Below are 14,345 nucleotides of genomic sequence, written 5' to 3'. Positions count from 1 at the left end.
CTTAACTCCTACTTGACGAATTCTGCAATCGGGCACCAATAAAACAAACTCCTATTTAACAAATTTTACCATCCTACCCTGATATAGGGTATCATGCATAATCACTGGTAAAAAGGATAAATTTCAAGTATCTGTCATATTTGCCGGCTTCACCTTGGAACTATTGTATGGGCCTAATCACCGGTAAAGTGGAACGCATTTATCAAATTTTCCAACGACCCTTAGATGTTGTGCATAATCACCAGAAAAAAATGAAATATATTGAAATTTATCAAAGGAACAGTGACTTTGCATAATCATCGTAATGTATGCAGAGAAATATTTACAGATGGGTAAACAAGCTTTAGCCCAGGGGGGGGGGGCAAGTTCGAAGGAGCTGTAAATTTACAGAATGAGTGAGATAAAAATGCGAGAAAAGTGACAAAACCACAAATTCGTCTCTACCTAGAGAGCAGGGACCAAGTGAGCGATCGAAAGAAAGACCCAGAGAGTATGAAAGCCTAAAAGAGGGACCAGGTCAGTGAGTGACTAAAAGAGTGACCCAGAGTATGTACTTGCGAGTGTACGTCAGCAGGGCCATAACTAGCAGATGGGTCTAGTGGCCCAGACGCTGAACCAGAACGGGCGCCGAATTCACCCTTTAATTGCTTCTGCATGCAAAGGGTGCCAAAATTCCGGCTTGCCCCTGGTGACAAATTATCTAGTTGCGGCCCTGTACGTGAGAGTGTACAGTGTGAAAGCATGTGAGAAACCAAAAGATTATGCTTGAAAACAAGGGACTAGGTCAGTATGTGACCAATAAAGCATGCCCCCCCCCCCCCCAAGAGTGGGGCTGACACAGCTCCCGTCTGGGGGGTTTTGCTTTTCACACTATAAATTCACTATAGAGGGGCCCGTGAAAATTCTGGTCTGGGGTCCTACTGCATGATGTGGGGGGGCCATGCAAAAGAGTTACCTAGACAGTTTGCAAGTATGTAAGGCAGTGAGTCCCAACGTGGGCGTTTAACGGCTCCTTGGGGTCGATGGGAAGTTCCAGGGGAGCGGTAGAAGCTGCGGGTGTAGCATAGGATTCTATGGGTTAGATTGCGTTGGGGGTGATGGGCCAAAAAAGGTTGGGAAACTATGATGTAAGGGATCAAAACAATGTGCAAGTACAGTATGTGAATAACATAGAGAGGAGTCAGGTGAGTGAGTGACCAAGAGAATGACCTGGAGAGTATGTAAATATGAAATTCATTTTGATAAGCAACATTAGTGAGGGACCAAACGAGTGAACAAAAGAACAAGAGTGACCTAAAGTGCGAGGGACTGGGCCAGTGTTTGATCAAAAGAGTGACAGAGAGCGTGCAAGTATATGAAAGGCTGAAACTGTGGCTAGTAAGCACGGAACGAGGTCAATGAGTGACCAATTGAAAGATTGACCATCAAGATTAGGGTATGAAAACATGTGAGCTACCGAAAGAGTACTTTGGAGAGAGAGAGATGCATGGAGAGGGTGGAAAAGTGAGCTGTAGCCAAGGGCGACAAATCAGTGGTAAAAAAAATTAGACTAGAATGAGTAAAGAGCGGCAAAATTTGTACAGTGTACAGCCCACTTGATGGCAAAATTGTGAATCTGCCTCTGAACATTTTTTCCGAAACAATGTGCTTGATTATAATGTTTTTATTTTTATTGATTTTATTGCCAGCAAACCTAAACAAATTGTTATAAAAGTATTGAAAAAAGTATCTTTGTTAGTAATGAATGCTTCATTGCTTTAACTTTTTATGAACGAAGACTTTTTTTCTGCTTGAAATGGATAAAATATTACTAATTGCATTATAAATTCAATTATTAAGTTTATGCCGTAAATAAAATAACCATTCTAGACGTCAAAGTTTCAATTGGTGCGTACAGCTCTCCTTCTGAGCAGAGATACAATATTTACCAAAAAAGAATGAAAAATACCTAAAGAAAGGAGGGGAAAAAAGATGGGATCGGCACATAAGTAATACAATGATCGTATGTCGTTCCGAGAAGATTGCAGACATCTCTGTCATGATCTGGGCAGTACAAAGCAATCAACCTCACGAAAAGGCCTTGATGTCCTGCTGCGCGTACGGGGGGAAAGGAAAAATAGCCAGAACCTTTTCGAAGCTTTTTTCATATTGGAGACCAAGCATTTTTGAAGTAGTTTTTTGTCAACACCTTGAACCGCCAGTCGGTTAAGGCATCTGATTAGCCTTGTCAGTAGTGAGCATTTTTTCTGGTACATAGGCTTTAAAAACTCTGTCCAAGCTTTAAAAATTTCTTGTTTATAGTCAATCACTATGAAAGGAGATTGTTTTACATGACCGCTTCTTATAACTTCCATCCATTCCTCTGGAATCTCAGCATAGGATGTTTGTGTAGAACACAATATAAATCTATACTCAGTGATACTACTTTGAAACATGAACTAACCTCAAATTCATATGCACAAAGCACGAACTACATATCAGTAAAGCAAAAAAAATGTACACACTCTCAAGTATCACTTTCTGTGCATGCGTATATGCTTTTTTTCCATCTGCACACTGTGACTAAAATCATTGTTTCCCCCTTACACCGTATCTTTCTTCCTTTATTACCATGGACTGAAAGCATTTTTGCCTCTGGTGTTTTAAGTTGCCGAAAGAGATGGTACTGAGTTATTCAGAACTGCAAAAAAATTAATTTCAATTTTTTTTGGACTGAAGCCATTTTTCCCCCAGCCCTTCAATATGTTTCTGCTCAGGAACTAAAAGTTGAGATTTGTTAACATATTTATGTGAGAGCCCTGGTTAGAGGGTTTTATTATGCAATTATTTCTTGTAATTCTTTTCACCAGGTATACTACTTTTTTTAGCAATCGACTAATTTGAATATTTTTCATGAAAGTTACATTTTTCTAGAAAAGCCTGCTTGTAATGTCATTTTAAAATATTTGAGATGACAAATTCAATTTTTTTTATTGTTTATAATGCATATTGCTTGACACATAAAAGATTATTTTTCTTTTTTTACACAATTTTTTATGCATGTTATTTTTTGCTGAAGTGAAGAAAATGTATCTGTATTTTTAATTGGCATCAAGTCATACACAAAAGCACATATATATTTTATTTAGGTATTTCTCAATTAAAATTGATGTATTTTTCTAGGATATTTGTAAATCGAAGTCTTCATTTGGAGAAAATCAAATTTTTTGGATTTGATATGGACTATACTTTGGCTCGTAAGTAAAAATATTCAGGTACTTAAATTATTTGAGTGCCATGGTGGAGAGCTGAGGGAGGGAAGTCACTGTAATTAAGTTTGTGTTATTTATTTGAAAGAGTATATGAAATTGGAAAGATTCTTAACATTTTTTAAAATATCTTTCGAGCTTCTCATCTTAACACTAGAAAGACGGGGATGGCGAGAGTATACCTAGAAAGACAGGGTGGGGTCAATATGACCCCCCATAGTGTTTTGCAATTTTCGGATACCTTAATGTTTCAAATCAATGGTATATCATTTTTAAAACAGAGTTATAACACAAAAAACAAATGGAGAAACCACTGGCCTGTTAATATATTTTGTTTTTATCTAGCACTTAAAGCATTCTGTACAAATCACCTTTCGATGCACATTCGCCACACTGATATTTTATATTGCGTACAAGAGTGAAGTGTTTTATTGAGTAGGCAGTTCCTTCTCACTTGGCATTTCTGTCGTTTTTTGTCTCCATCAATAGGTGTTTTGCATATTATCACATTTTGAATTGTAGTTTTCACGTTGAAATACTCAGCACAGAGTTCTTCACATAACTGCAATATGTAAGTTCTCCGGGTGATTTTTTTTTTTCCTGTCACTTGTTGGTACAAAATCCAAGCATTTATTGCTGACATATCCAAAATGTTAATACATGGATTGGCCAGCGACGACTTCCAGTCTTGGTTGTGTATAATTGCACCATTTGATCCATGATGTCGACTCCATATTTAGTTGCGTTATTATAGGCAACTGTTTCTGGGGTCTTTTTTTTTTGAAGAGATATCATTTCTCACGATTTTATGTTTCTTCTTTCTCAATGCCGTTCTATTTTGTACCAACTCATTCACCGTTGGAGAAATAAGTTTATTTTGATTTAAATCTCCGTCATCAGAACCACTACTTGCTTCTCTACAGTTCGGCATAGGGTAGATCTCATGCACTTTCATCATCACTGCTTCCAGAGTTTCTCTCATCTAATTTTTGCAACTCCTGGAGTATTTCTTCTTCAGTAAATATGTTTTCTTGCCATTTCTAAGCTATTTGAATGATCATACACTTAAATTTTCTATGTCCCAAGACAAACAATTTATCGGATAATATGGAAAGAATGCTTGACAAAAACCAAAAATTACACACCTGCTGACGGACACTTGCAGATAAGAATGGGGGAAAGAAAGGTTACAGGAAGGTCAAATGCAAAAAAAGACTCGGAAGAATTATAACCTACTTAGAAATCAATTGTGACGATGACAGTAGTATTTACTGCATAATGTGTTAGGATATAAGGAAGGGTCATAATGACCCCCTTCCGACTTTCTAAGTATATCCGCTTGTATCTTCATTGTTAAAAAATATAATGAAAAAACTTTGGAATACAATAAGAAAATGCTAATTCAGGAAAAGTCAAGAAATTTCTATTAGTTTGGTTTATTCTTAGCAGAGATATGCAAGCTTAAAGAGTGTGCAGGGTCATAAAGACCCCCAACCATCCTTCTAGTGCTAAAGCATGGTAAGGGCAGCTCTCATGCCCCCAATCCTTCAATTTCAAAAAACATCATCCCTCATGTTTTTGCTATTGATAGTTCTGAATAGAGTCATGGTGTTCACCTTCTAACTGGGTAGGGGTTTTGGACAAGACACGTGGGAAAAACTGTCTAAAACTGTCCAAAACCTCCAAGTTTCAAAATGTTATTAGGAAACCTTTGGTTTTTTTTGTTTTTTTTCCATGATACTAACATATTAAAAAATAATACTAGCAGAAAATAAAATACTAAATCACAAATATTTCAGAACCGTGGGTCATTTGGTTTTTTTCTAAGTTGTTTCATCAAATTTATGGTTTTAGGCTGGAAATCTGATAGTAAATTAATATCACTCGTATAACTGTTTAAATAAACACTGTTTTCAATTTTTTAGTTTGTTGTAAATGTTATTTATGCTTCACATCTTATTTTTCATGTATGATTATGAAGCAGGTACTGTATTTAGGACAGTGCTTGTCCAAAACCCTGCGGAATCTGTCCAAACATTTATCTTTAAAAAATATATTATATTGAAGGTACCAAATATGCATAGCTGGTTATAAATCATTGCATTATTGTGAAACTAAACAAATATTATTTTTTATTGCATACCAATATAATGATGTGAATAAATATCAATGGTGTAGTGTGAAAAACTGGTGGCAGATGGCAGCACTACACGTAACAAGCATTACAGAGAAACAAAAAACTTCACGTCAGGTTTCACTATACGTACACGCACATTCCCGCATGTACCGTTCATTGGGGGTTCCACGGGGGGGTGTGGGCAGGGTGCATGTGTGGTGTAGCAGTAGTAGGTAGGGCCTCCAAAAAATGGCTCGGGGATCCATGATGTTCTTAAGTCAGCCACCTCGTTGGGCAATTTGCCTGTTGTGGCGTTGTATTTGTATTTGTTTATTTAATGCAAATTGTTCTATTTTGACTTCAAACTTTTTTCCTTTAAATTTTCAAGTGAACTTTCTATTTTACATTCTCAATTTTCAAAAACTAATTATAAATAAAAGAAAATATCCGAAGAAAATAAGGTCACTATATAGCACCTACACATGACTAACAGAACACAATTTCACAAACACTGTACTCATACATGATAAATGACCCAAAATTTTTGTTAAATTTAAATTGTTGCTCTTATGAGGCTAGAAGCTAATATTTCACTTCAATAAGTTCAAGCTATATTTACAATTCTATCACATGGGGGCAGCAATAAGAAAAACACTGGAAGAAGGCTTATCAAAAGACTGTCTTTAACTCAGTTTTTTTATTTTCGTTTCCCCCGAGTTATGCATCGATTGAAAGAATATTTTCAAATTTTTTTATCTTAGAAATCATCTTGGCACAGATAATGCAGCTAAATTAGTTATTTTATCAAATGTTAAAAGACGCAGCTGCACTTGATTATCAGTGTTCGATTATTACGTAAGTTTAATTTCATTCTGTAGTCACATATCTATTGCTTTTTCTAATTTTCATGTGACAAATTTCTATTCCATTCTTTTATCTTCCATTTTTCTATAAATCTAATATTTAACTTCAAGACAGTTCAGTTTTCAATTGTTTGATAACCTGATATCAGTCATATAACCCTTTGCACATACTGTTTTGAATTTCAAAATTTTATTATATTTAATGTAATTTTAATAATATAATTTATATTAATATAAAGTTTATTATTTGATTATAGAAGTTACCTCTTCATCAAATTGCAAAGTTTTTCACTTATAGTTATAAATATGAGGTTTTGGACAGGAAGTTGCCAGATTTGTTGATGTTTGATAGCAGACTATTTAACATGTCTGTACAAGAAGTGGTGTAACAAGCATGGCCATGAAACATGATGCCAGAACTGTGGTTGAAAAAGATCCCAACCGAGAGGGGCTGGAGATGAATTTCTTGAATAAAAATCGCTTCAAAACCTGACAGGTATTGCTTCAGTCAGTGAATGAAGGTCCATCCCAACCTGTTTGTGAGAGAACATTGCCTTAAAAACTGGCCGCTGTGGTGGTCAAGTGGTCATAGTGACAAACTCGCATCGTGAGGATCCAGGTTCGTACCTCACCGGCACCACAGTGGTGGTCGGCTGAAATTGGTTTTTTGTGGTTCCCAACTTCAAGGTGTGAATGTGAGCCGATCTCCCCATTAAAAATTCTCACCACAGAGATCAACAGGCCTACAAAGTTATAAATATTCAATCATTACACTTCACTCACTATTTGAAGTAAGGTTGGAGGCACTGAAGTATCAGACACAACACTAGCTACACACTCAGACTGTTAGATGCTCTCACTTTGTTCTAGACTCTGCCACGAAGCTGGGCTGGAAGAGATCTTGGCAACGGGATAAGTCCGATGGCAGAGTTTCTGGCTTTCATTCATGACTTGGAAACTGCATACAATGGAAATTTGGACAACAGTAAACCATGAAACTCGAGTTCCAGTGGCAGTATGCAGCTCATGTAGCTGTGATATTATAGCAGTCCTGTGGCAGCGCGTTGAAAGTGCCAAATAACGATCCTCATTGGTCATTGTGGTTCTTCGATGACCTTGTCCAGGTCTTCTTGATACAGATCCAGTGTCCTGAAACTGTTTCCACAATTGCAGGCAACACTGGGCGTAACATCGAGCGCTGTAGCCACCTGCACTTGTGATTGCCCTGCCTCCAATCTACCAATGATTCTGTATCTCATTCCGTCATCCTTATGTTTATGGCTACTCATTTTACCTGATAGCTTATAAAATTTACCAAACTCTTGCGAGAAACACAGCGGATGTCGCGTAGGAATACAAGTACACGAATTATGGAAAATGCCTCGTGCCCTTATCATCCCCTCCGTGGTCACAGCTCCGCCCACACTCACATTTACGCTTATGTATTCGACACTGAATATTTGCATACTTCTTCGGTGGCTTTAGTAGTACCTTTGGTTCATCACTTTTTGTGAAAATAGACACAATGTGCAAAATTCTCTTAATTCTCTTAATTTTGCACACGAGTGTATGTATTGTATTGTTTTTTTTAGCATGACTAGCATGACTACATGACTGTACTGTTATTAGCAAAAAAGGGCTTCAACATATAGTGTTTGATTAAAATTTCAATTACTACCATTTTGTTCCCTTTCAGGGGTGTTGTAGTGGTAGTTTGTGTATGTACTAGCATTCTGCATGCCTATCTAGTGTTGTGTGTGAAATTAGTGATACCATCTATATGTTAAATTATGAGTGAAGTTTAATGATTGAGCATATGTACTATTCAGGGTCTAGTCTATTCTGCTCTATGGTGAGACTTCTTACTGGGGAGATCAGTTCACATTCGGGTGCTGAAGTTAGAAACCCCGGAAAATCAACTTCTCTGTAGACAACCACTGTCACCATAGCACTAGGTGGCCTTGAAGCATAGCAATAGAGACGAAGCTCCATAGCAGGAGCATTGAACCAGCTGAGCTGTTCAGTCGACCTGCGACTTTATTGCTGGTAGAGGCTAAAGTACCATTTTGAAGCATGGTTGTGATTATATGAAGCTCCTAAATCACCGAACATACAAATGAGGCGCATAGGCGGAGATAGACTTGGAGGTCTGGGGGGGGGGCACGTTGATGATGATGCCCATTCATATATACATTTATACATTAGATCAGTCGACTGATCTAATGCAATGCCCCCCCCCCCCTGTTTCTCCGCCCATGATGAGGCGTAACGCACATGCACCCCTCTTTGACATCGCCGTTACAAGCAGCCACCTCAGAAAACAGTTTCTTTTTCCACTAGAATAGCTCGTAACACATTGGTACCAAAAACGTCCATAAGTGGAAAAACTTAAATGGTTTTAGTCAACAGAAATTACTTATAAATATAAAAAACATAATAGAAGCATAGCATTAGATAGACATCACATGAACTCAAAATAAACACAACATGTAAACAAACTTGGACGTTCACCTGACCTTTTGACATTATAGTAGGTCAAAAGGTCAGACGAGAGTCAACAAAGCTATGTTGCAGTGTACCCTGGGCTAGAATTCTGAGAGCTCCTTTTTTGGAGGTTGTATATGCAGAGCCACATCTTAACATCAGAATTCCCAGGACAAAGTGCTGTTCTGGGACTCCATACTTAGCAGTAAGTAATAGCTAATATATTTGCCTAATTATGAAGATCATAGTCCCATACCAGATCTCATCGTGTAGGGTTTCTACAGGCATGAGTCCCCCGAGTCATACATTGAGATACTCCATATGGTGTGAGACTCTGCTGGATTCTGAAAGTAGTCACATTTTTTTTCACCATACCTCATTTGAGCACTTTATTTCTTCACAGCCGGTTTTTTTCAAGGCTCTGTGACCCCCAACTACCTTTTGTGGCTCCCCCTTTCACGTAATTTTCACCTGTGGCCCATCAGAATATCCCAGGACCACAACAGGCCATATGGCCCCAGGTTGGGAACCACTGCTATAAAAGATAGCCGGGAGTATTGCATTGAAAAGAGTTCATTTTTTCTTTAAAGTAAATAAGATTGGTGGAAAACTTAAAAGTTTATCAATCTTCGCCTTAACAAATGCTAAGATGAATCTTTTTGGCATCTTTTTAATGCTAAGACATCTCTTCTAATGTGTAGCAAATAACTATTGTAATGAAAGACTTTGCCAAAATTATTATATTTGCTTATACTTTGTCAATTTCTTTGCCTCGATAAAAAAATCGGAAAAAGGTAAATCATAGTCCTTTAGAAAGGAGTAAAAGGATAGTAAAAATTGCCCCCGATGGAATAAACCAGAGTTGTGCTTGGTTTAGAAGAAGAGGCTCTGTTACTTGGAATCTTTTTACAATTTACCACTGCCATGTTAGTCAGTTTTTGTTTCGAATGAAATATTTGATGCACAGTATATAAGAAATTGGGAATTAAATTTCACTCTTGAAACTTTTTAATCGTCATTTTTTGGGTGTGGCTTGTGCATTGCAAATCCTTATTTTCTGAAAGTTGTCTTTGTTCTTTAACCCTTTTTCTACCACATTATAAAAAATAAAATAAGAAAAATAATGATAAATGTGTGAAAACAATGATAATATACAATTATCATGTAAATTATTTGGTAGGTGACTGTAGTTCTAATTAAAGACAATTTTTTTAACAATTGGTTACATTACAAAGTATCTAACCTGGTACTTTAAAGTACTGTCAGTAGATAAGGGGTTACCACATCAAGTCACTGAGGAGTTAGCCCACCAAACTCTCTGGGAGACAGCTGAATGCTACCGTTCTGATTTGGCAATAAACTGTAGGTCCTAGATGTTTTTTTTTTTAATTAACTGATTAAGTGTTACTAACTTACAGGGTGCAAATAAAAATTTTATCAATAGTGCCTCACATAGCACTCAAAATGTGATTTGACAAAATTCATCAAATGATTCACATTTTGAGTGCTATGTGAGGAACTATGATACAATTTTTATTTGCACCCTGTAAGTTGGTAACACTTAATGTGTTTATGAAAAAAAAACTTCACTTTTTATTTTTATACATAAGTTTGTTTCTAAAATTACTTATTATTCATTGATCATTTTTAATTATTTTAATTACTTCCTTAGAATACAACAGTCCAGAATATGAAGCACTACAGTTTAAGTTAATGGTTGAGAGAATGATTTGCATTGGGTATCCTGCAGACCTTAAAGAGTTTGACTATGACTCAACTTTCCCAATCAGGTAGATTAAATTAATTTTTTTTTTAATTTAGAGTATGTAGAATTTTTTTCGTTCACTGTAGTATACATGAATAGCCCACATTTTTTTTTTACTTTTTTTAAAGTTATAATAAAAATTTTGTTAAAGAAACTTGTATATTAATTGTCAAAAATGTTTATTCACCAAGAAGGAGTTTTTACTTTGCTGTAGACTTAGCATGCAGCTTTGTTAAGAGAGAATTAATGATTAGAGATGAAACATGGTCAGATAAACAGCCTTGCCGTCAAATGGTATAAAAGACTGAATAAATTGACCAGGCTCATTACATCTTCAAATAAGCACCAGATTGTTGATTCTTCCAACATGTGTGAATGAACTGAACATGCCTAGGATCTGCCATCATCGCGATATAAGCACATTCTGTCAAAAAGCATGGTTGTATCAGAAGAATTCCTACCAGTGAATGACGTAATCTGCACATTTGAGAGAAACACTTGTTGGGGAAGGAGGCACACTGTAATCCTGCAGCCATTCAGAGACAAGCGGCTCTATCATTAAAGGTCCCGGTTCTAAAAGGCTGAGAATGAAATTGGTGGAATGAATTATGTGGAGTATGACAATAACCATGCAGTGTTAAATTTTTCCCTGGCAACAATAATTTAAATTTATTTTTTTCTTCATAATCTCTTCCATTCTACCTTGTATTGCCATACAAGGCAGCAATGACAAACAAATTTTATTCTTCAGAGAAGGAGCGATTGAGTTGTCTAGGTGCTGCACTGATTAATTATAAAAAACTTGTATGTCACACACATACAATACAGCGGAATTCTGTTTACAAGTGACTCTTTACATGTCTTTCACAGTTACACAATATTTAGGTTTGGCCACCACTCATTTCTATGCATTATAATGATAAAATACAGAAAAGACTGCTTATTGGAATCATGTTTCACTTTTGCAAAGTACGGAACTGACTAATACCATAACACAGGAAAAATTCTTCCATAGTTATCAGATTTTAGTTTATATTATTTTTTTCATCAAAGGGTTTTTTTCACACATAATGAAGCTCTATGGTTGAACCAGACCTATTTTCTTCCTGTACGTTTTCGTTATCAACCTACAAGACCATGTAGGAAGTCAGAATGTGTTCACTCCTTTCGTTGTAAACAACATTTATGTACTTGGTTTACAATGTCCTAATGCAGCCGTGATAGCTACTATGGCCCATGTACATGTGCCACTGCTTTTGTAATAACCTTTCTACAGTGGAGGCAAATGTAAGGTATAAAAAAAGCCCCCTTCCTTCATTTCTTGGTCAGTTTCGCAATTAATCTGCCAAAACAGGCCTTTCTTAAAGGATCTGAGGAATGTACCATACATCATAAAACTAACACCAATACACATCAGTTCCATCCTAACTCGTTATGATGGCCAAATAGTAATGCTAATTAAGAAAACCAAGGATTTTGTTTAAAGGGAAATATCCCATTTTAGAACAATGTGAAAAAACGTCACAATTGAACATTTTGCAACCAGTGATAATGGGACAAACTTTCCCACATAACTTGTTTTCATTTCTATCCCATTGTAACATTTTTTTCTGGGTTTCTTTTGGATATAGTTATCAGTTGGTTATAGTTAGCAAAAACCCAGAGTCCAGACATGATGACATTAAGCGACTTTCACTGTATTACAGTTGAACAAACACATGCAATTTCAGTTATACAATGTTTTTGCATTGACCTCAAGCCTGAATTTTGGGGAATGATATCATTTATATCCATTAATCTTATATGCGAGGTTTGTGTTCAAAAAATATCAGACCTATATTCATAAAAAATACAGTGATACCTCAATTAACGAAGATAATTCATTCCAGAATCACGTTCATTGGCTGAAATCTTTGCAAGCTTAAATATGATCTCTTATCAGTTTTTATGGCAACTCATTTAGTTACTTTCAGGTTCTGTCAAAAATTTAAAGATAAGTTTTCAAAATACCGAGGAGCATTGTAAAAAATACAAAAATTGACCGATTGGATAAATTAGAATTTACAGGAAGATAAGGTACTGAAGATCTTTTCATTTACCAATACATAGCACAACCAATACCAGCTTTAGTCTCTTAAAGCTGAAGTTGACACAACCCAGTCGAGTTCGCAGGTGTCACCATCCATTTGTAATTTATTCAGCTTATTTTTGTGTCACACATGCTGTTGGAAAATAGGAGCTTTTAAAATATCCTGATTGTTCAGTTTGATGCTAAGAAGCGTGCACTGAAAAAATGTGTGCAATGAAAACATAGGCTCCTTTTTTTTATGTATTTTCTAGTACCTGAATCTTTCATTTTACATGAAATGGTTCAATTACTTTCAGAAGGAGAAGTGAAAGTATACATCTGGGAAAAGATTCCAATGTAGACATGAGTTAAACAAGCTCGAATAGGAGTAATTCTGATGATGAGTAGCGCTAAAATTCAGCTTATGACGTTCCTATGTGAAGTCTGTCCCTATAGAGAAGTTGTTTCACACAGTAAGATCCAACCTGAACAGAAATACACCTTACATCCAACATTTTAGTGCGTAACAATCAGGTGAACAATAAGGTCTCAGTAGGTTATTCACAAGGCAAACGTCGACATATTAGGGGTCATTCAAGTATTATGCCAGCATCGATGGGGGGAGGGGGTTTCCGATTTGCTGACTTTTGATGGCAATGGGAGAGGGGTTTGGATGATGCTTACGTAATCAACCACCCTTTATGAAAATATTAAATATTCTTAATGGCATCTTATTCGGCGCGCCAAAAACAAAAAAACCCTTTCGATAGTTATTGGGCACCTGAACTAACATTCTCCCTATGATAAGTCCCCTACAGAGCCACTTCAGCTATCTCTAAATGTTTCACGGATCCTTCAAGTGCTCTGGAAATGTGTAATGTATCACTCAAGTGATCCGTAATTATGCTACTGATCATTAAAGTAATCTGGGAATATTCCACAGGTAACTTGAGTGATGTAGAACCGCACTCTGGGACTGCTTAAGTGCTGTAAAACTGTGGCACATGTCACTCAAGGGATCTCTAAATGTGCCACAGATCATTTAAGTTCTGAAACTGTGTCGCAGGTTACTTAAGTGATCTTTGAATGTGAAAGTGATCTTTGAGGCATACTTCAGTGATCTGAAAATGTGCCACGGACCACTTAAATGCACTGGAATTGTGCCACGGGTCATTTAAGTGATTTGCAAATGACCACCATACATGGTAAGCCCTTGACCCCTTTATGGCTTAAAGGGTGGGTTGCAATGAATTTCTTAAAGAGAAATTTTGAGTTCTTACCCTTCAAATAACGTTGAAATTAACAAATTGATTATGATAATATATAAAAATATTTTCTTCCGAAATTTTAATTTTCTTTTAAAAATATTATTTGCATAAAAAAATATATTTTTTGTCTGGGTGAAGGTGCACTACCTCCCCTCCCCTATGCCCCCCCCCCTCCCTTGTACATTTCTGATCCCACCAATATGCGTTAGGAGGTGGGGGCAGTGCTGACAAAATTTTGCTGATGGGGGGTCAGTTTTGCTTGCTTTTGCTGACAAGTGGGGGGAGGGAGTCAAAAATGGCTAAAAATTTGCTGACATAATACTTGAACAGCCTCTTAAGCAGAGGCAAAAATATATCTAGAGCAGATACAGGAAGGCAAATTGTGGTAACGCCCAAAGAGCAGTGCTCCAAGTTAATGGTATCACATATTTCAAGTGGCCCATATAGAGAATTAAAGAAAGGTCCATTCGATTCCCATTTGAGAAAAGTGAAAGAGGTGGTAAAAACAAATCTCTCTTCCTGATCATGTAAAA

At 36.6% G+C, this 14,345-nt stretch overlaps 1 protein-coding gene across 7 annotated transcripts in view; it reads left to right on the top strand.

The window, feature by feature from the left end:
- The window catches only part of Nt5b (5' nucleotidase B), a 294,946-nt gene that overhangs the window by 78,707 nt on the left and 201,894 nt on the right, over positions 1-14,345 (top strand). For all 7 annotated transcript variants that reach the window (XM_089232682.1, XM_089232683.1, XM_089232686.1 and 4 more), the window contains 2 exons: positions 3,163-3,236; positions 10,384-10,501. In XM_089232682.1, the coding sequence (XP_089088808.1) occupies positions 3,163-3,236; positions 10,384-10,501 (192 nt within the window). The remainder of the gene's footprint in view (positions 1-3,162; positions 3,237-10,383; positions 10,502-14,345) is intronic.

This window comes from Pholcus phalangioides, unplaced genomic scaffold (assembly GCF_987345545.1).
Source record: "Pholcus phalangioides strain wild (caught in Gottingen) unplaced genomic scaffold, Ppha-v1.0 ptg000007l_1, whole genome shotgun sequence".
Classification (NCBI taxonomy): domain Eukaryota; kingdom Metazoa; phylum Arthropoda; class Arachnida; order Araneae; family Pholcidae; genus Pholcus; species Pholcus phalangioides.
Note: the sequence above shows the minus strand (reverse complement) of the source record. Positions and strands in the feature narration are given on the sequence as shown.